The 16025-nt window shown below is 45.2% G+C and overlaps 1 protein-coding gene across 1 annotated transcript in view; it reads left to right on the forward strand.

Moving 5' to 3' along the window:
* Window positions 1-5824, forward strand: part of adamts6 (ADAM metallopeptidase with thrombospondin type 1 motif, 6) — a 55076-nt gene extending 49252 nt beyond the window's left edge. The window contains exons 24-25 of the mRNA XM_037118322.1: window positions 1752-1908; window positions 2897-5824. Of these exons, the coding sequence (XP_036974217.1) occupies window positions 1752-1908; window positions 2897-3006 (267 nt within the window). The 3' untranslated portion in view covers window positions 3007-5824. The remainder of the gene's footprint in view (window positions 1-1751; window positions 1909-2896) is intronic.
* Window positions 5825-16025: the final 10201 nt, after the last annotated feature.

The raw sequence follows: 16025 nt of genomic DNA on the forward strand, positions 1-16025 counted from the left end.
AAGTGGAAGTTTAAACAGAGCGCTCTGGTGTTTAGAGGACGGTGTCGTCGCTCCGGTGGAGGTGATGTCATGGCTGTAGCTCTGAGGTCAGAGGTCAAAGGTCAAGAGTCAGGCAGTCTAGGTCGCAGCTCTCCCTCGGCTTCTCCTCGTAACGGCCACATGTGTGTTCACACGCGCACAAACATCAGTAACACACATTTACAATTCAATCGGTGCCAATAACAGGCGTAAACAAAGCCGAGCTGACTGATAACCTGAGCGCGGCCATCAAAGAGCGACTCCTCGTCACGCCGAGCCGAGGTTAATACCTCGAAGAGCAACAGCTGGAGTCATACACAGCACTTTCTCATGCGCTGCAGATGTCTGAGTGAGTGAGTGAGTGTGTGTGTGTGTGTGTGTGTGTGTGTGTGTGTGTGTGTGTGCAGCTCTCTCCCTCTCTGTGTTTTTTTTTTTTTTGGCTGTAATTACAAGCTTCGCCCTCGCTGCTCCGGTCCCTCGCCGCCCTCGATGCGTCAGAAAGGCGAGATTGTTGCCAGCTACCGAGCTGCTGCTCTCCCAGGCCAAAAGGTCACCGGTTCAAATCCCACTTAAGTCGCACCATTGACGTACGCCATCTGTCATGGCCAGCAGCGGGTCCTAATAAAGGCGCTCTAATTGGGAAGGGATGACATGCGGGCGCGCTGATCTGAGGCGGCCGCGGAGGATCAGTGAAGGTGACAGAAAGCCTGGTAGCTCCGTCGTCAGCGGGGCGGGGCGGCGTTCGCTGCAGGCTGGGTTCACATCACACACTCATGGTGGCTGACAGGTGTGTGCTGTCTCACCGCACAGTGTGTTTTGCCAAAAGTGTGTTGGCAGTGATTGTTTTTGGACTCTTTCTTTCTTACTTTGTTTTTTTTAGTGTTTTAAATTCTGCGAAGAAGTTTTTATGATCGCCCACAGAACTTTTTTCAGAACTTGAGTTTTTATAACAGCTGGCGTGTCGATAGAAGAAGAAACGCAGGTGAACATTAACAAGTGTTTCCTCCTTTTTGTTCCATGATCAACGACGAGTCCATCGAACAGTCGCATCTCACACGACGCGCTACAAGCATCTCTGTGTTGCTTTATTTAAGAGCCAACACTGTTAAATACTCAAATGATTGGAAGTAAATAAATCCTAAATAAGACGGCAGTGCTGAGAATAATGATATGAACACTGCAAACATTCATAGTTATCAATAAATAAGTGGATAAACAGGTTTAAGAAATCAAATGAGTTTATTTTCAGTGACTTTTGACGTACAGGTGAAATATAAAAGACTCATAACTGCATCTGAAATGATTCTCCTGCATCTCTCAGCTTGTTGCTCAGCTCAGAAGAGTCTGACGAGAATCAGAGAGGAAGAAAGCGAGAGACACTTTTCTGTTTCCGTCTCTCTGCTGCACGAGAAAAACCTCGTGAGCGACAGTTGACCCGGTTCCTCCGAGTTAGGAAACAGAGTCACTGAGAGGCAGCCGGCTGAATCAGACTGAGGAGAAGGTGACTGTCTGCCCGCTGCCTCCGGGCCCTGATGATTGGTTGATTGGATCAAGTCGTGTGGCGTGTGCGTGTGTGTGTGTGCGTGTGTGTGTGTGTGTGTGTGTGTGTGCGGGGATTACTCTGAGTGTGTGTGTCTGTCAGGGTCACACAGGGAAACACGGTCCTCAGTTCCTTGTTAAAGTCCAGCTGTCTGAACTCGTGCACAGTTTAACTCTGGTGTTCTGTGTTGCAGTGTTCGGCCCAGTGCGGTCTGGGCCAGCAGATGAGGACGGTGCAGTGTCTGTCCTACACCGGGCAGCCGTCGAACGAGTGCGCAGAGTCCCTCCGACCCACCACCATGCAGCAGTGCGAGAGCAAGTGCGACGCCACCCCCATCTCCAACGGCGACGGTAAGATGACACAATGAGTCCGCCATCGCGTTCAGAGAGCGCAGCTTCCTCCCGATGCAGAGACAGATGGTTTGTGCCGTACGTGAGCCGCTTTCACACCGAGCTCCAGTTGAAAAAGGTTATAAACTGTCTCCATCTTCATCCTCGCTGTTCTACTTTGACCTAAACACACTTGGATGACACACTCCTCCACACTTTGCCAGCTACATTAATCTTTCCAGCGAGGTTGGCTCCTGGTCAGAGCGAAACAGCTCAGCCCTCCATATACACTTACACATGATGGATGGCTATTCAGATGCATCGAGAAGGGCCCCTTTCGATTAGCCTGAATGGAAAACGTGAGCAGCGTTTACAGGCCGGCTAATGGGATTAGCTGTAGGCTAATTGTTCCTTTACGGACAGCAGTGAGGCAACGTCTCGTTTCATTTGGCTCTGCGGAGGCCGAGGGCCAAAGCCTAATAAGGGAAGACACTCTGATCGTGATAAGGCATTTAGAGCGCTGCCTGTCCGGCATCCAGCAAGCAGAGTGTGTGTGTGTGTGTGTGTGTGTGTGTGTGTGTGTGTGTGTGTGTAGGGATGGCAGATAGCCCAGTTAGTGAACGAGGCCAGAATCTGTCTCTGCATCCAAGTATAGTTGCAGAGTTGGATTCTGTTGAGGGAGATGCACCAGCCCTCCTGCAGCAGGTTCGGCCCAGTCGGCGCCTCTCGTGTCGCACCACAGCGCAGCTGAAACGTACCGCACAAGTTTTCATTCTTGTCTTGTGCACACGAGACAAAGCCATCCCTCAGATGATTAAAACTAGGGATGCACGATATCAAGCAATACCAATAAATTATAATTTCCTGCCTCTTGCAACCAGTAACTTTTGCGTCACACGCTGCTCGTACTGCTTCTGTCCACAGCGGCCGCCAGAATCAACACAACAAAGTGAAAGTTCCTCGCAGCTGCTTTAACTGAATTCTTCTTCGCTCTTCTCTCTCTCGCCAGAATGCAAAGATGTAAACAAAGTGGCCTACTGCCCGCTGGTGCTGAAGTTCAAGTTCTGCAGCCGTGCGTACTTCAGACAGATGTGCTGCAAAACCTGCCAGGGCCACTGACCCGGGAGAGGAAGAGCGAGACGCAGCGACAGAGAGAGACGAGGCCAGAGAGAAAAAGATGGAGGGAGGCTGACACGGCACTGAAAAGGGAGAGAAGAAGAAGAAAAACAGGGCGGACTGACAAACAAACCTCCGGATCGGCGCTGGTGAGGAGAAGATTTCCCCACCAGTCGATCCTCCGACCCTCCATCGTGGTGGAACCCAAACCACTGCTCAGCCCGTAACGCTGACACAAACTGTATTATTATTATTTTTTTTTCTTTAATTTTTCACTTCTGTGAAGTGGAACTCGGAAGATTATTTGTTGGTGATGTTATTTTTATTATAATAATAATAATTAATATCATTGTTAGTCTTCCTTTGTTGTTTGTTGTTGTATGAATCCAAAGTGCTGGACACACATCGCTGGCAGAGGATGGACCCGGAGACGGACGGACGGAGGGGAGGATCCTCGCTCGGGGACGGCGTCGGGACTCCTCCCGTCGTTGGGACGACTGTGATGGTGCTATTGGCAGGCAGACATTTTTTTTTGGCTTCGGTGCACTTTTCCGTGTAAATACTTTTGCCAAGTTACCGCTCAAATACGACAGAGAAACCCGATCAGTGTACTGTATATTTATTGTACGATTCCAAACAGAGCTGAGATTTTGTCCTCTGATCACGTTTGTGTCAGATAGTAGCCTACTGTCATGGAAGGGAATGTAATGTGATTGAATTCATATTCAACGTCTCTGTGCTGGAATGAGAATATTACATACTGTAACATACGTTAAACCCTTATATACTGTAAGGATTTGTATATTATATATGATGTTAATCCAGGACCAGAAAGTTACCGCGTGGTTAGAGGAGGATCTTTGAATCGCTTTTTCCTTTTCTCCCCCCCAGACGGGTGCCTTAGTTCCTAACAAATCAAAGACGACCCGGCGTCAGTGATCAGTCCAAACGTAGTATGAAGATATCGTCAGATGCCTGGGCCACTTTAAAACAAAAAAAAACACACACTGTCACCAAACGAGCCTTTCAGGAAACATCCGGGGAGGAGCTCTCAGTTCAGCTTTTGAAGGATTCGTTTTGAAGGAGCATTTTCTACGAAGCAGCTTGTTCATCGGAATCACACTGCAGTCACTGTTTCTTTAAGCCGGATGATTATCTAATCAGACGTCGGTCATGTGTCTGTGTTTCAGCGCTGATCAGGAGTTAAAGGACTAGTTTGATCATTTTTTGGGAGATGCGTTTATCTGCCGTGATGCCGAGAATTAGGTAAAAAGTTCGATACCACTTTCATGTCGTCAGAGAACGGAAGCAAAATCCCTCGAGGTGGTTTCCCTCCTTATTACATCTCTTCTTCGTCTTCTTGAGGTTTATTAGCGGTACGAAAATAAAAAAGTTTGTTTCCCATTCAAAGTGCCACTGCTTCTTCTACTATTTTTCTGACGTAAATACTTTTTTGCGTGACCTCGTTTTGTCGCTCCGCAGCAGTTGACGGAGACGAGCCTCATTTTTCACATTTTCTTGTTTTTGCAAATTTTGAATTTGCTTGATATTTTTCCCCCCATTTAATTTCTAAATCCCACACAACCAACATGAAGTGTTAAGAAGCGCTACTCAGTGTTGCTGCCAAGTCTTTGTGCTAAGCTAAGCTAACGTCACGCGGCGTGAGAGTGGTATCCATCTTCGGTAAATAGACGCATTTCCCTAAACTATTCCTCTGAGCGCACACACATCGTTGCCAGACGTATCCAGGCTTCACACACACTCCAGATAACGTTACCTCCCCTCTTCCCTCTCAGCCAACTCGATGGTGCTTCTCCTTTTTTTTTTTTTTTTTATTTCCATGGAGTTCAGTGTTTACCTCCTCTTTCCCTCCCGCTCTGCTCCCCGAGGGGTTACAGCCTTCCCAGGCTTCTGGTGCTATCGAGTGGGTGCTTCCATTCAGACCCTCTCCTCCAGTGTGCTTCCACGTCAGGCTGGATCCAAACAATATGAAATAATGTCCTTGTCAGATTTCTCTGCTGGTAAATGCTGGTCATGTTATTGGGTTTTTTTTGTTTGTTTTTTTTTTGTTTTTGTTTTTTAGTATGTATCTGTTTTATACCTCACACTGGGAAAATGTTCATTGTTATCCGTTTTGTATTGTTGTTTGTGCTACCAACAAAAAAAAAAAAAAATGGACGCTCGCCCCAGTTGTAACCGATCCCTCGTGCCGGCGTCGGGGTCGTGAAAGGGAACGCCGAGGAGAAACCCGAGAGACGACGACGACGCAGGAGTGTGCAACAATCTCATCGAAGCTGTTAACAACTAATTTGTTTTTTTTTTAATTTTGCTGCTGCTACTTTTTCTGTAGCCACCTTCAGTATGACATGTCGAGCAGATTTTTTTTGTTTTTGTTTTTTATCGGTTACCAAAACCTTGAATGAGGCAGTTGGAGAAGGACGGTGGACTGAAACCAGGACTGACTCGTCTGCTGGGAGAGAGAGAGAGAGAGCGAGAGAACGGGAGCCTCCAGAAATAAAACGAGAAGTGAAATCAATCAAACTGGTACTCATTGCTGTGAACTCGGATGTTTGAATGTCACATTGCTTATACCTGTACCTAAAGTGCAAGAGAAATGAAAAAAAAAAAAAAAGCATCGTGATTATTTTGCTTATATTTTATATTCAGTATTAATGTTGGTACACTGTTACTAATTTTTTTTTCAAATGTAAATTATATGCTAATTTATTGCGTTGTCTCACTTGTACATTTTTATTTTCACTGCATGCAAGAACTGAAATTTAGCATAGTGAAAAAAATGCAGTGATGCGGCCCTTCACCAGCCCTCTTTTTTTTTTTTTTTTTTTTTTTTTTTTAAGAAGTAGATAAAATAAAAAGAGCAGCTTTTAAAGAGACTCTGTGTTGGTCGACTCCTTTTCTCCTCTGATGATTCTGTGTTCAAGATTCATTCATTTAAACCTCGATGATGTTAAGACGGAATCTTTATTGAGCAATCGGAAGATGAAGACATCCAGGAAGTGACAACGGAGAGCAGAGCTGGTGTCGTGTCAGTTAGCATGTTAGCACATCCAGCTTCCTCGTCTCAAAGTCTGGGAGGTTTTTTTAAATTGTGTTTCAGTCAAATATGTGAAGTAAGGTTTGTGTTTCCCACATGCTGAAGACATCTTGGTCTGCAACATGAAATACATCATTAAATATCCCACAGTTTAATTATAAAGCTCTCCCGTTAGCGGTTGCTAACAATGAGACTACAGAGGTTGTCGGGGACATTAAACGTCCTCACAGCAACACGGAGACTCATCTACTCACTAGTCCGTCTCTACAGGCCACTTCAGTTCCACACTGTTCTAACTCTGACTTTACAACTTGTACATTGATCAGTTTATAGAAAACCTGGATAGACGGAGAGACGTTTCAGTCATGTGACCGTGATGTCGTCTGTTTGTAGCCTAACATTAGCTTCTTACTGCTACACAGTTAACTTAAGCCTGGAAGTATCATGAACTCAACAACCTACAGAAGTACGTCATCTCAACACTTCTCTGTTGACTGTAAAGATGGTGGACAGAACCAGTGTGGCGTCACCGGCTGGAGTTGTTGGTACCAGACGTCAGCAGCTGGGCAGAACCCGACTCCACCCAGAGCTCTAAAATAAAGAGTCATGTCATCTCCGCCCTGTCCAGTTACAGTGAAGGGAAGAATTAGCTACAGAGACCAAAACCACTTTTTGTACCAGGCTGTTATCATGTTTATTTCTGCTGCATATTTTGGCTCTTTAACATTTTGACTGACTCGCTTTTTGGAGTCTCAAGCGGCCGTTAGAGGAACTGCAGGTTCGGGTTGATCCCACGCTTGGATGGCGCCACATTCATCCCCATGGAAGTTTCTTGAAAGGCGCCAAAAAGGATTTTAGCCTCTGAAAGCGCGAGTCCGTCTCCAAGCTGGCCGACTTCCTGTTGGCTCAACACATGAATGAGATTCAATAAATCGATCGTAATGTTATCGATGTCCAGGGATGGTTCACTTTGCTGCAGCTTTGTTGGTTTGTTCCTGGAGCAAAAAACATTCCACTTCGTATGGATTAAACTAACGAGATTAAACGAGTCAAGACGATAGAAGATACAACAACAAGAGCAGTTTTTATAGAGACTGTGTGATTGTGGGTAAACTGTCGACACGATGATCCCTGTGAGAGGGAAAAAACCTGACGTGCACACCGAGGATCGAATGTGTCGCTGCCAGGCTGGATGCCCCGTTCTCACAGGCTCTCAGAGATATATACTCTTGTCCTTTCACTCAACTCTTGGAAAGCACCCACGGCATGAGAAAAGCTAATGGCATCACACCAGGATACTCGTTACCAGCGCTGAAGACATCCATTCATCCACGGCCTCAGTTTAGGGTGACCGAATCGGAGAAGGAGGGTTTGTAAAAAAAAAATTTTTTAAAAAGCTTTTGTCCTTATCGAACCTAACTCTGACACGCCGGCTGCAGCATCGTCATCGTCGTCGTCGTCTCGCAGGCTCTGACATTATAAACGTCAGCCGTTCCACCATTCCGAGCTGACCCATCTCTGTTGCCATAGCTCTGGTATGGCACTCTCCTTCCTTCCTCTCATCCCGGCCTCGAGTGTCTGGATTCACTCTGTGGGAGCTGTGAGGTTTCCACTCTCCTTGGTAATTAATTCCAAATAAACAGTAACTAGCCCACTTGGCTGGGAAACGCTGCCGTCTCCTTCTAATCCTCAGTGTCCAATTACAGAGGGAGACAGATGGCCTGTTTGGTCTAATGTAACCAGTTTAGAATACCTGTACGTCTGGCCGGGCTTCTGTCTGCGGCGCTGGCCCGTCTGCAGGGGTCTGTGATTACATTAGTCCTAACCTGCAGCGCTGAGGGCGACCAGGAGAGGAAAAAGAGGAGGGTGATGGAGTTCAGGCCCGGAGGACCGGTCCCTGCAGACGACCCGACAGAACCGAGGCGGCGACTTCACCTGAACCATCCGGACATGATTGTGTTGAATGTGCAGATAGAGAAAATGTTTCTGAGGATCATCTTTCTAAACTTCTTTTGTCAGGTTTTTCTGTGTGAAACCAAATTAAATATATATATTTTTTTTCTGGAGGTTTTTATATCCATGTGTAAAACAAAAGGATAAAGGAAAATAAACTCAGTTAAAAAAAAAATATCACACAATTTAAATTTTTTTTGGTCCAAATTTTTTATTTATTTATTTTGCTCAGATTTTAACATGGAAAACCAAAAATTCTCCTGAAAAAAATATTTATTCAGTTTGTTTCATAAAACTTAGCATTTTCTCTCCTGGGAAAATGTTTTTACTTGGTTCCTCACATTTGAAAAAAATAATTTAAAAAATCAAATTAAAATTTTTTTTTTTTTTTAATTTGTGGGGGAAAAAATCCTTTTCTGTGTGTGTGAAATTGAGGGACAAAAAAAAATTGTATTTTCAGAAAATATTTTTTGCTCCAGTCAGAAAAAGGTTTTGGCTCGACTCGACTTGTGATCTGTTTTCTTAAATTTCTTTCTCTCCTATGTTTATGACTTCAGGATCATCTTTCTACATTTTTTTTAAAGCTTTCTTTCACTCAGTTTCACACATTACATTATTTTTTTTTTCCTCCTGGGAATTTCACAGATGGAAAAAAAATGAGGAGCCCTTTTTTCCACCAGTTCTTCAGTCATAAACACAGGAGAGAAACTATAGATCAGACTTAATGAATGGACTGTTCTTCCCCTCTGGACTTCTGTGAGACTTGGATGATTCTTTGATTCCAGGTGTAAATGTGGCCTCCGCTGCACATTAACGCACTGTCAGCACGTCAGAGGAGTGTTTAACTCTCGTGCTCCACTATGTTGACTTTACTTGTCGAGGGGACGATGTTCGTCTCCCTGATGCGTCCCACATGTGTCCGAACAAAGTGACAAGATGATTCCTCGTCCATCAGGCTGCTTATAATAAGAGGTGTGGAGAGGACGGGGAGCAGATTCCTCCTCTTCTCTGGGATTCTGCACTTCAAATGGAAACTCCTGACAGTGAGGGAAGCCATCACTGCTGCTTATCAGCGTTTAAATAACTCTCACGAGCTGCACGACTGAACGGATGTGTGCACGGTACAGCAGCGAGCGTAGAGGATGCACAGAAACATGCACAACACAACACACTCTGGTTTCGCTTCAGCACGTTTGACTCGGAGCCTCCTGGTTGGTTGATCATCTGCCAGCAGACCCGAGGCTTTACCCTGTTCTGGGTCCTGAGGCTGTATCGCAGCTCTGGACCTAACGGTGGAGGCTGCCGGTGTGTTTATCCTGCAGCTGAGAGGTGTGAGGATTAGCGTAGCCACAAACGACATAGCTCTCTGAGGGTTCCTCGTTCCTAATCAAAGCTGCTGTGGTCGCGCGGTGTCGTCGACGAGTGCTTGAAGCGTTTCCGACACTCTCCCGTTCGAACACAGTGCAGCGGGACAAACAGCTCCAGATGGTGTGGCTGGAGACGGTGCATGCACAGACCTGGGGGGGGGCTGACAGGCAGGAATGCTGGCCTGGGATGTGAAGGTCACGCCTCCAGCACCTGCTATCTACTGGGCTCTGTTTGGGCTCTGTGCTGTTAAGCCCTGCTACTCTTTCCCACAGCTGAGGCCCAGATTGAACCGTCATGGACGAGATCAAAGCCCGCGAAGGGCAGCGGCTGCAGAGGAGAGGGCAACAGGCAGCTCCTCACATGCACCGCGAGGATGTGTGTTTTCCCTTCACACCTTCAAAAGACGTGAAGAGAAACGCTTCAGCTGTTTTCTTTCAGTGTCCGGAGCTGCGCTGTCGTTATCAGCTGTGAGCCGAACACACCACTGCACACACAGATGCAAATTATCTGCTGCATTTTAACAGGATAATGTCTCTCAGGCCTCGTTCAGACTCCTGCTGGCCCAGATTGGCTTCCTGGCAAATCTAGATTGAGTTATGAAGTCTCAACAGCAAAGAGAGAACTCAGATTATAACGTACTGAAGCGGATCTCCGTAGATCCTGAGCTGTGATGGCCGAGTGGTTAAGGCGTTGGACTTTAAATCCAATGAGGTTTCCCCACGCAGGTTCAAACCCTGCTCACAGCGACGCGTGTCTGAAGTGATACACAAACCATCTACAGGATGAAACAGATGAAAGGTGATTTCAAGAAGATTTCAGTGTCTTTTGCGTCACTGACAACACAACAATGACGTGAAATCCAGAGTGACATTTACAGTAAATCCCAAATAACTGCACATCATATCAAGGTGTTTTAGAGTTTGTATTTCCTTCACTCTGAGGCGTGGACTAGTTTTGTGTCTACAAAACGCTAATTTAAACATGTGAATGTAAAAGAAAGTCTCCACAGGAGCTGAGTGTTCCGACCCCCCAGCTGATGGTTTTTATAGGAAACATGCAAAAAGCAAACAGCACAAATTAGTTTCATGGGAACTTTAAAGACATGTATTGAGAGACTGGTTCTGAGTGGCTGGTCAGCTTGTTTTTCTTGTGACAGGTGATATTGATTGATATTGATTGTGTCCCACAACGGACGAAAGACAGGTAAAGATTGTTCTTCAGTTTAAGTTCAGTATGTCAGCGAGTTCCTGAACAAGTGACCACAGATTCTGCTTTCTAGAAATGGACGACACTCAAGGTCGTGACCGAAGCTCTGAACTGATCCTCGGGCAAAGTCAGAGGCATTTTAACCAGTTCAGACAGGATCCAAACTCCTGACATTGGCCTTCAAAGACACCACCTAAAGGCACACAGCGACCTTCAGCTGTGTCGGAGTTCAGTAAGTGATGGATGCAGGTTCTGACCTACAACACAAAATCCTAGATTACCGGATCAAACTGCTGTTCGGACCGGACACAAGATCGTTCCATCCTCTTCTCCTGAAAGATAAAACTCACATCTTCAAGTCGCCATGTTGTCTAAGCATCAACACAAAGAGACAAATCCTCAGCAGCCACGTGTGCTGATACACTCCGTGACCCTCCACAGTGTTGGTGGATCAACACCTTCCTCCCAAAATGCAAATGTGTTTTTTGAGTGCAGAGGTCGTGAATCTGGAGTCATTATTCCTGCTGCTGTCCGGTCCACAGCCGCAGGTGAAGAAGATGAAAGAGGCTCACAGCCAGCAAACAAGTGGCCAGCAAGCCGCCATTGGGTCCCGAAAACAAACAGACTAAGGTCACGTTTGTTTGGTTGCAGGGTTTGTTTCCTAATCATGTTCGCTGAAGTGAGACTTCATCTTCACATTTGGCTGTTTTCAGTTGACATTTCCCCCCTAAATTACATATTTCTTTATCCTATCCCATATTTTTTGATCAAGTGACAGTACAAAGTGACGTGGTTGGTTGGATGAATGGATGGATGGAGGAGTGGTTGGTTGGTTGGTTGGATGGTTGGTTGGATGTCATTCTCCCAAACAGCTGAAGTAGCTGGAGACTTCGCGGAGAGCTCTTTCAGCTGACCTACACTTGAAGAACGACTCTCTGTTGAGTACAACCGCCTGATGAAACTCCAGTCAATTAATAAAATTACTTGCAAGCAGATCATTTTGTTTTTACAGCCACTTCTTCACTGTAATGAGAGCGCAGGGAGATCACGTTAAGGACGACTGACACACACTATGAAACAGGATGACTTCTTCCTCCATTAAACATATTGTTACCACAGTTACAAGCTACTAAAAAGAGCAGATCTTAAAGAGGGGTCACATGACAGCGGACCATCGCGACTGCTGTCAAACCTTCAACGCGCCGCCGCCGGATGTCCTCGGTGCGTCCCGGTATTAAACAGAGATTCACCTTCTCTCCGTCCGGAGTGAAGGACGTGTGGGCTATGAAACGGAGACGGACGCAGCATCACAATGAAACCGAACAGAGTAATGACCGTGAGCCGCGTAGCTTTCCGTTCTGTGCCGGCGGCCCCATTATCATTTGTCCTCATTAGCTTCCTGTCATTTATTAGCCGGAGCAGAAGAGGCTGAATCACAACATAATTCATTCCTGATGGATTTCATAATGTTCTTGAGAGAGAGGATGTCCTTAAGTAAGCTGTACATAGAGTACGAATACAAATGATGACGCCCACATACACACAATATTATTATTCAGGCAGAAGCCCTTGGCTTTACTCCATTGGCCTAAGTGATTGGCTATTGATTCTTTATACGCTTAATCCATTTACCTGCCGTCGTTCCTGCTGACAGAGGACAGTATAGGAGCAAAGCCACGTCCCTTAAAGGTGACCCAGCTACCTGCAGACCCACAACACACACAGAACCACAAGGGTTAAAGTCTCAGTCGACTCCCATTGGAGCCAGAAGTTTATCACATTCCAACATAACTGTGAACACAACGAGATCAAAACTGGAGGGTTAATAATTAGCATACTGAGGGTGGATGGTTGGTTGGATGGATGGATGGATGGACAAACAGGTGGATGGCTGGATGATTGGATGGTGGTTGGTTGGTTGGTTGGTTGGTTGTTTGGATGGTGGATGGTTGTATTGTTGGTTCTTTGGCTGGTTGGTTGGTTGGTTGGTTGTTTGGATGGATGGTTGTATTGTTGGTTCTTTGGTTGGTTGATTGGTTGGAAGGTGGTTGGATGGATGGAGGGTTGAATGCATGGATGGATGAACGGGTGGATCGTTGGATGGGTGGTTGATTGGTTGTTTGGACTGATGATTGGATGGATTGACAGTTGGATGGCTGTTCGGTTGGTTGATTGGTTGGATGGTTGGATGGATCCAGTTCATAAATACTAATTAAAACATTGTTTTATTAATGCTATGACTGGTTTGCATTTACGTATCCCATTGTGGCTCCTTCTCTCTCCTCTTACCCTGAAAATCTGTCACAATAAGGAACAAATTCACTCAGAACTTACATGGAAATACTTCATAAAGTCCAACCAGGAGGTCAGATAACGACTGCCTTCCATGTAACTCGATGCTAAACATCCTTTGAGTTTGAGGTGAAGTATTTCTGAGGTTTGCCTTCCTGAGCTGAACCTTGGTCTTAGTCGTAGTCCTGGGCTAAACGTATTGTTTACTCCAGTTTCCTTTGGTGTGTTCAGTTTCTGAGAAATAGCACTCATTCCTGATCGGTCCTGTCCAATAGCTGTGGTATTGGAAATGTCATGGACGGGCCTTGTTGCTCGGACCTCATGTTTGGCAGGATGTGGAGGAATGAATGTGTTATTGTTAATGTCCCGACACACACACACACCTCTGCACCCACATTCATCAGTCAGGGTGTGTTTGAGTCGTCTCAACAATGACTCTCAAACAAAAGAACATAATTATACAATAAGCATATTTGAGAACATTGTTCATAGAGGAAACATGGTCAGATCTGATCTCTGATATTAAGACTTTTATCCAATTAGTTTTAAAAGTCTCTGTGAGTTCAACTCTAAGAACCTCGTCTAAACATCCCTTCTGGTAAATTTCTCAGTTTAAATTAACTATGTAGCAGTAAGAAGCTAATGTTAGGCTACAAACAGACGACATCACGGTCACATGACTGAGCTTTATGTTTAAATGTAGGGAACTTCATGATGTATTTCTTATTGATGAGACGAGGGAAGTTGAAGTCTGGGTTTTAGGACCTTCATGGTGATGTCACGGTGGGTTTATATGTTTTTTTTTGCGTTTTCATTTGGGTTTTCTCTTCTACCAATCAATCACTTTCCAAAGTAAGTGATGGATTTGTTGATTAATCGATTGAAAGAAATAAGTTGTCGACTATTGTGATAATCGATTGATTGTTCGAGTAATTTTTCAAGCAGAAACATCAGAGTTTTGCTGGTGTCGACACATTAAATGTACAGATTTGTTGCTTTTCTATGAAATTTGTGACTGTTGGGTCTTTGAGCTGTTTGCAACCTGGGACTCTTTCAGTGTTCATGTGGACACGTGATGTGAAATCTGGACCGATCCTTCCAGACTGGACACCTGCAGCAGAGACAAACGATCTCTCTGCTCTGTCCTTGGACGTCTGCGAGTCGCCAAACCATTAACCAGGAGAACCCGCTGAGCCCGTCCAAACCGTCTTCTCTTTGATCCCACCGAATCATCAATATCCCTCGTGTGAGCGCTCGCTAACTCACAGAGCTCCGTCCTCCTGTCCATCACACCCCGGGGAGGCAGGACTCGGGTTCAGGAGGTCAGAACGTACCAGCTACAGACCCACTTAAACCTGCAGAGGTCAAATGAAATGTCCATATTTTACGCTGTTCTTTAACAAGAAGATGAGAGGAGAAAACAATCCCCGTCACAAAAGGAGCGTTGGCTGAATTTCTAAGCGATGAGGAGGATTATCTGGCTATATTTAGCTCTCACCCACAAGGGCACAGGGAGACAGTGGTTGTAGAATCGCTTGATAATGCTATTACCATTCCATCTCATCCCTGGCAGTCACATGACCGGCAGCAAAGAGTGGTATTTCCTGCTCCGAGCCGGGCACGGTGACACCGGGCAGCGTGGTGTTTTCTCCTGGTGGTGCTGGAGAGGAATTACACCGTCCTGTCCGCCTCTCTGCTCCACCCCTTTAAACAGAAACTACTGATTTATGTGACAAGCAGTGTCCTCATAAAAAAAAAAAAAAAAGCTTTTTCATCTGAGCGTTTCAGTGCATCTTCAAGAAAAGAAATATCCGACGATTCTTTTCAGTGTTTCTCTCAACCTGACCTGCACCCAGCAGCACATACAGCCACTTAGATCACCGGATCACCTGTTTTAGATTTGCGGCAGCTTCGGGCCGAGCCGGGCTCATAATGTAACATTAACTCTCCTTCCTGTTCCATATGAAAATTTAAGCATAATCCCAGAAGTGCAGTAAAAAAAAAAAGAAAAAAAAAAAAAAGAGTGTGCCGGCCAAACGCAGCTCCTGGTCACACACATGGCAGCAGCAGATCATTTACCACGAAACCACCACGGTGAGGTAAAGTCTTTGGTTTAAACAGCTCCTTTTTACAAGCTCTGACTGCTCCAGCCGTGACCTGAGCGCGACGCAGCGCCAGATATTACTGACAGAAATGCAGCAGGGTGGTGAGGCCATCACCGGCGTCTGCCTCAGAGGTAAAGGAACAGTTCACCAACAAATTAAACCTCAGCCATCCTCTCCTCCCTCCTGATGATATAAAGTAAAGTGAAATGTCGTGGGACACAGAACAGTTCTGGAGCTTCACAGTAAAACAGAGTTGCAGCGTTCTGATAAACAGCTGAAGCAGCTGAGACGTGATTTAAAAATGTAAATTAAAAAAAAACAAACAAAACAAACCGTAAAATGTCTCCAAACAGCTCGTCTGCAGTGAACAACGTCACCAGAAGCTCCGACGTCCCAAACTGATTTGAAAAAATGTTATTTACAACCTTCAAATCTTCTGGCAAAAAGTCATGGAAGACTGGACACAGCGAGCGCGAAGGCAAATCAAAAGCTCACTGATAAATACAAAATAGTTCCTTTTCTTTTACAGATTAAACAAACAGAATATTACGTCTATATTAGCGTTACAACTTAAGTAATAGTTCATGTTATAAATTATAACTTCTGTTAAAGTGACAGTCACCCACATGAATAGTTCTTCATCTCCAGACTGTTTCTTCACATTCAGACTTGAGATATTAATCTTCTCGTCTACCAGAGAATAAGAAAAAACATTTCAGAGACGAGAGGATGAATCTGGTTATTTGTGAACCTCCTGTTGTCTGTAATTAGTTTAATACCACGTCTATCTGAGCCGATGATTGGCCGCAGTATTAAGAGTATTTAGGGTTTTATGAAGGACGTGCAGGAAAACTCAACGCAGCAGATGTCTCGGCCATGAAAGCACAGCTGTGTCTGAGCTCACCGTCCGTTTACAGACCGTCGACTTCACTCCACTTTCTGCAAATTTCTTTTAGTCTCAACTCAACTTTTGATTATGACCTCAGAAATAAACATATAATAGTTTAAATCCACTCAAGGTACCAAAAAAAAAAAAACAGAGC

The sequence above is a fragment of the Acanthopagrus latus genome, chromosome 12 (genome assembly GCF_904848185.1).
Source record: "Acanthopagrus latus isolate v.2019 chromosome 12, fAcaLat1.1, whole genome shotgun sequence".
NCBI lineage: Eukaryota > Metazoa > Chordata > Actinopteri > Spariformes > Sparidae > Acanthopagrus > Acanthopagrus latus.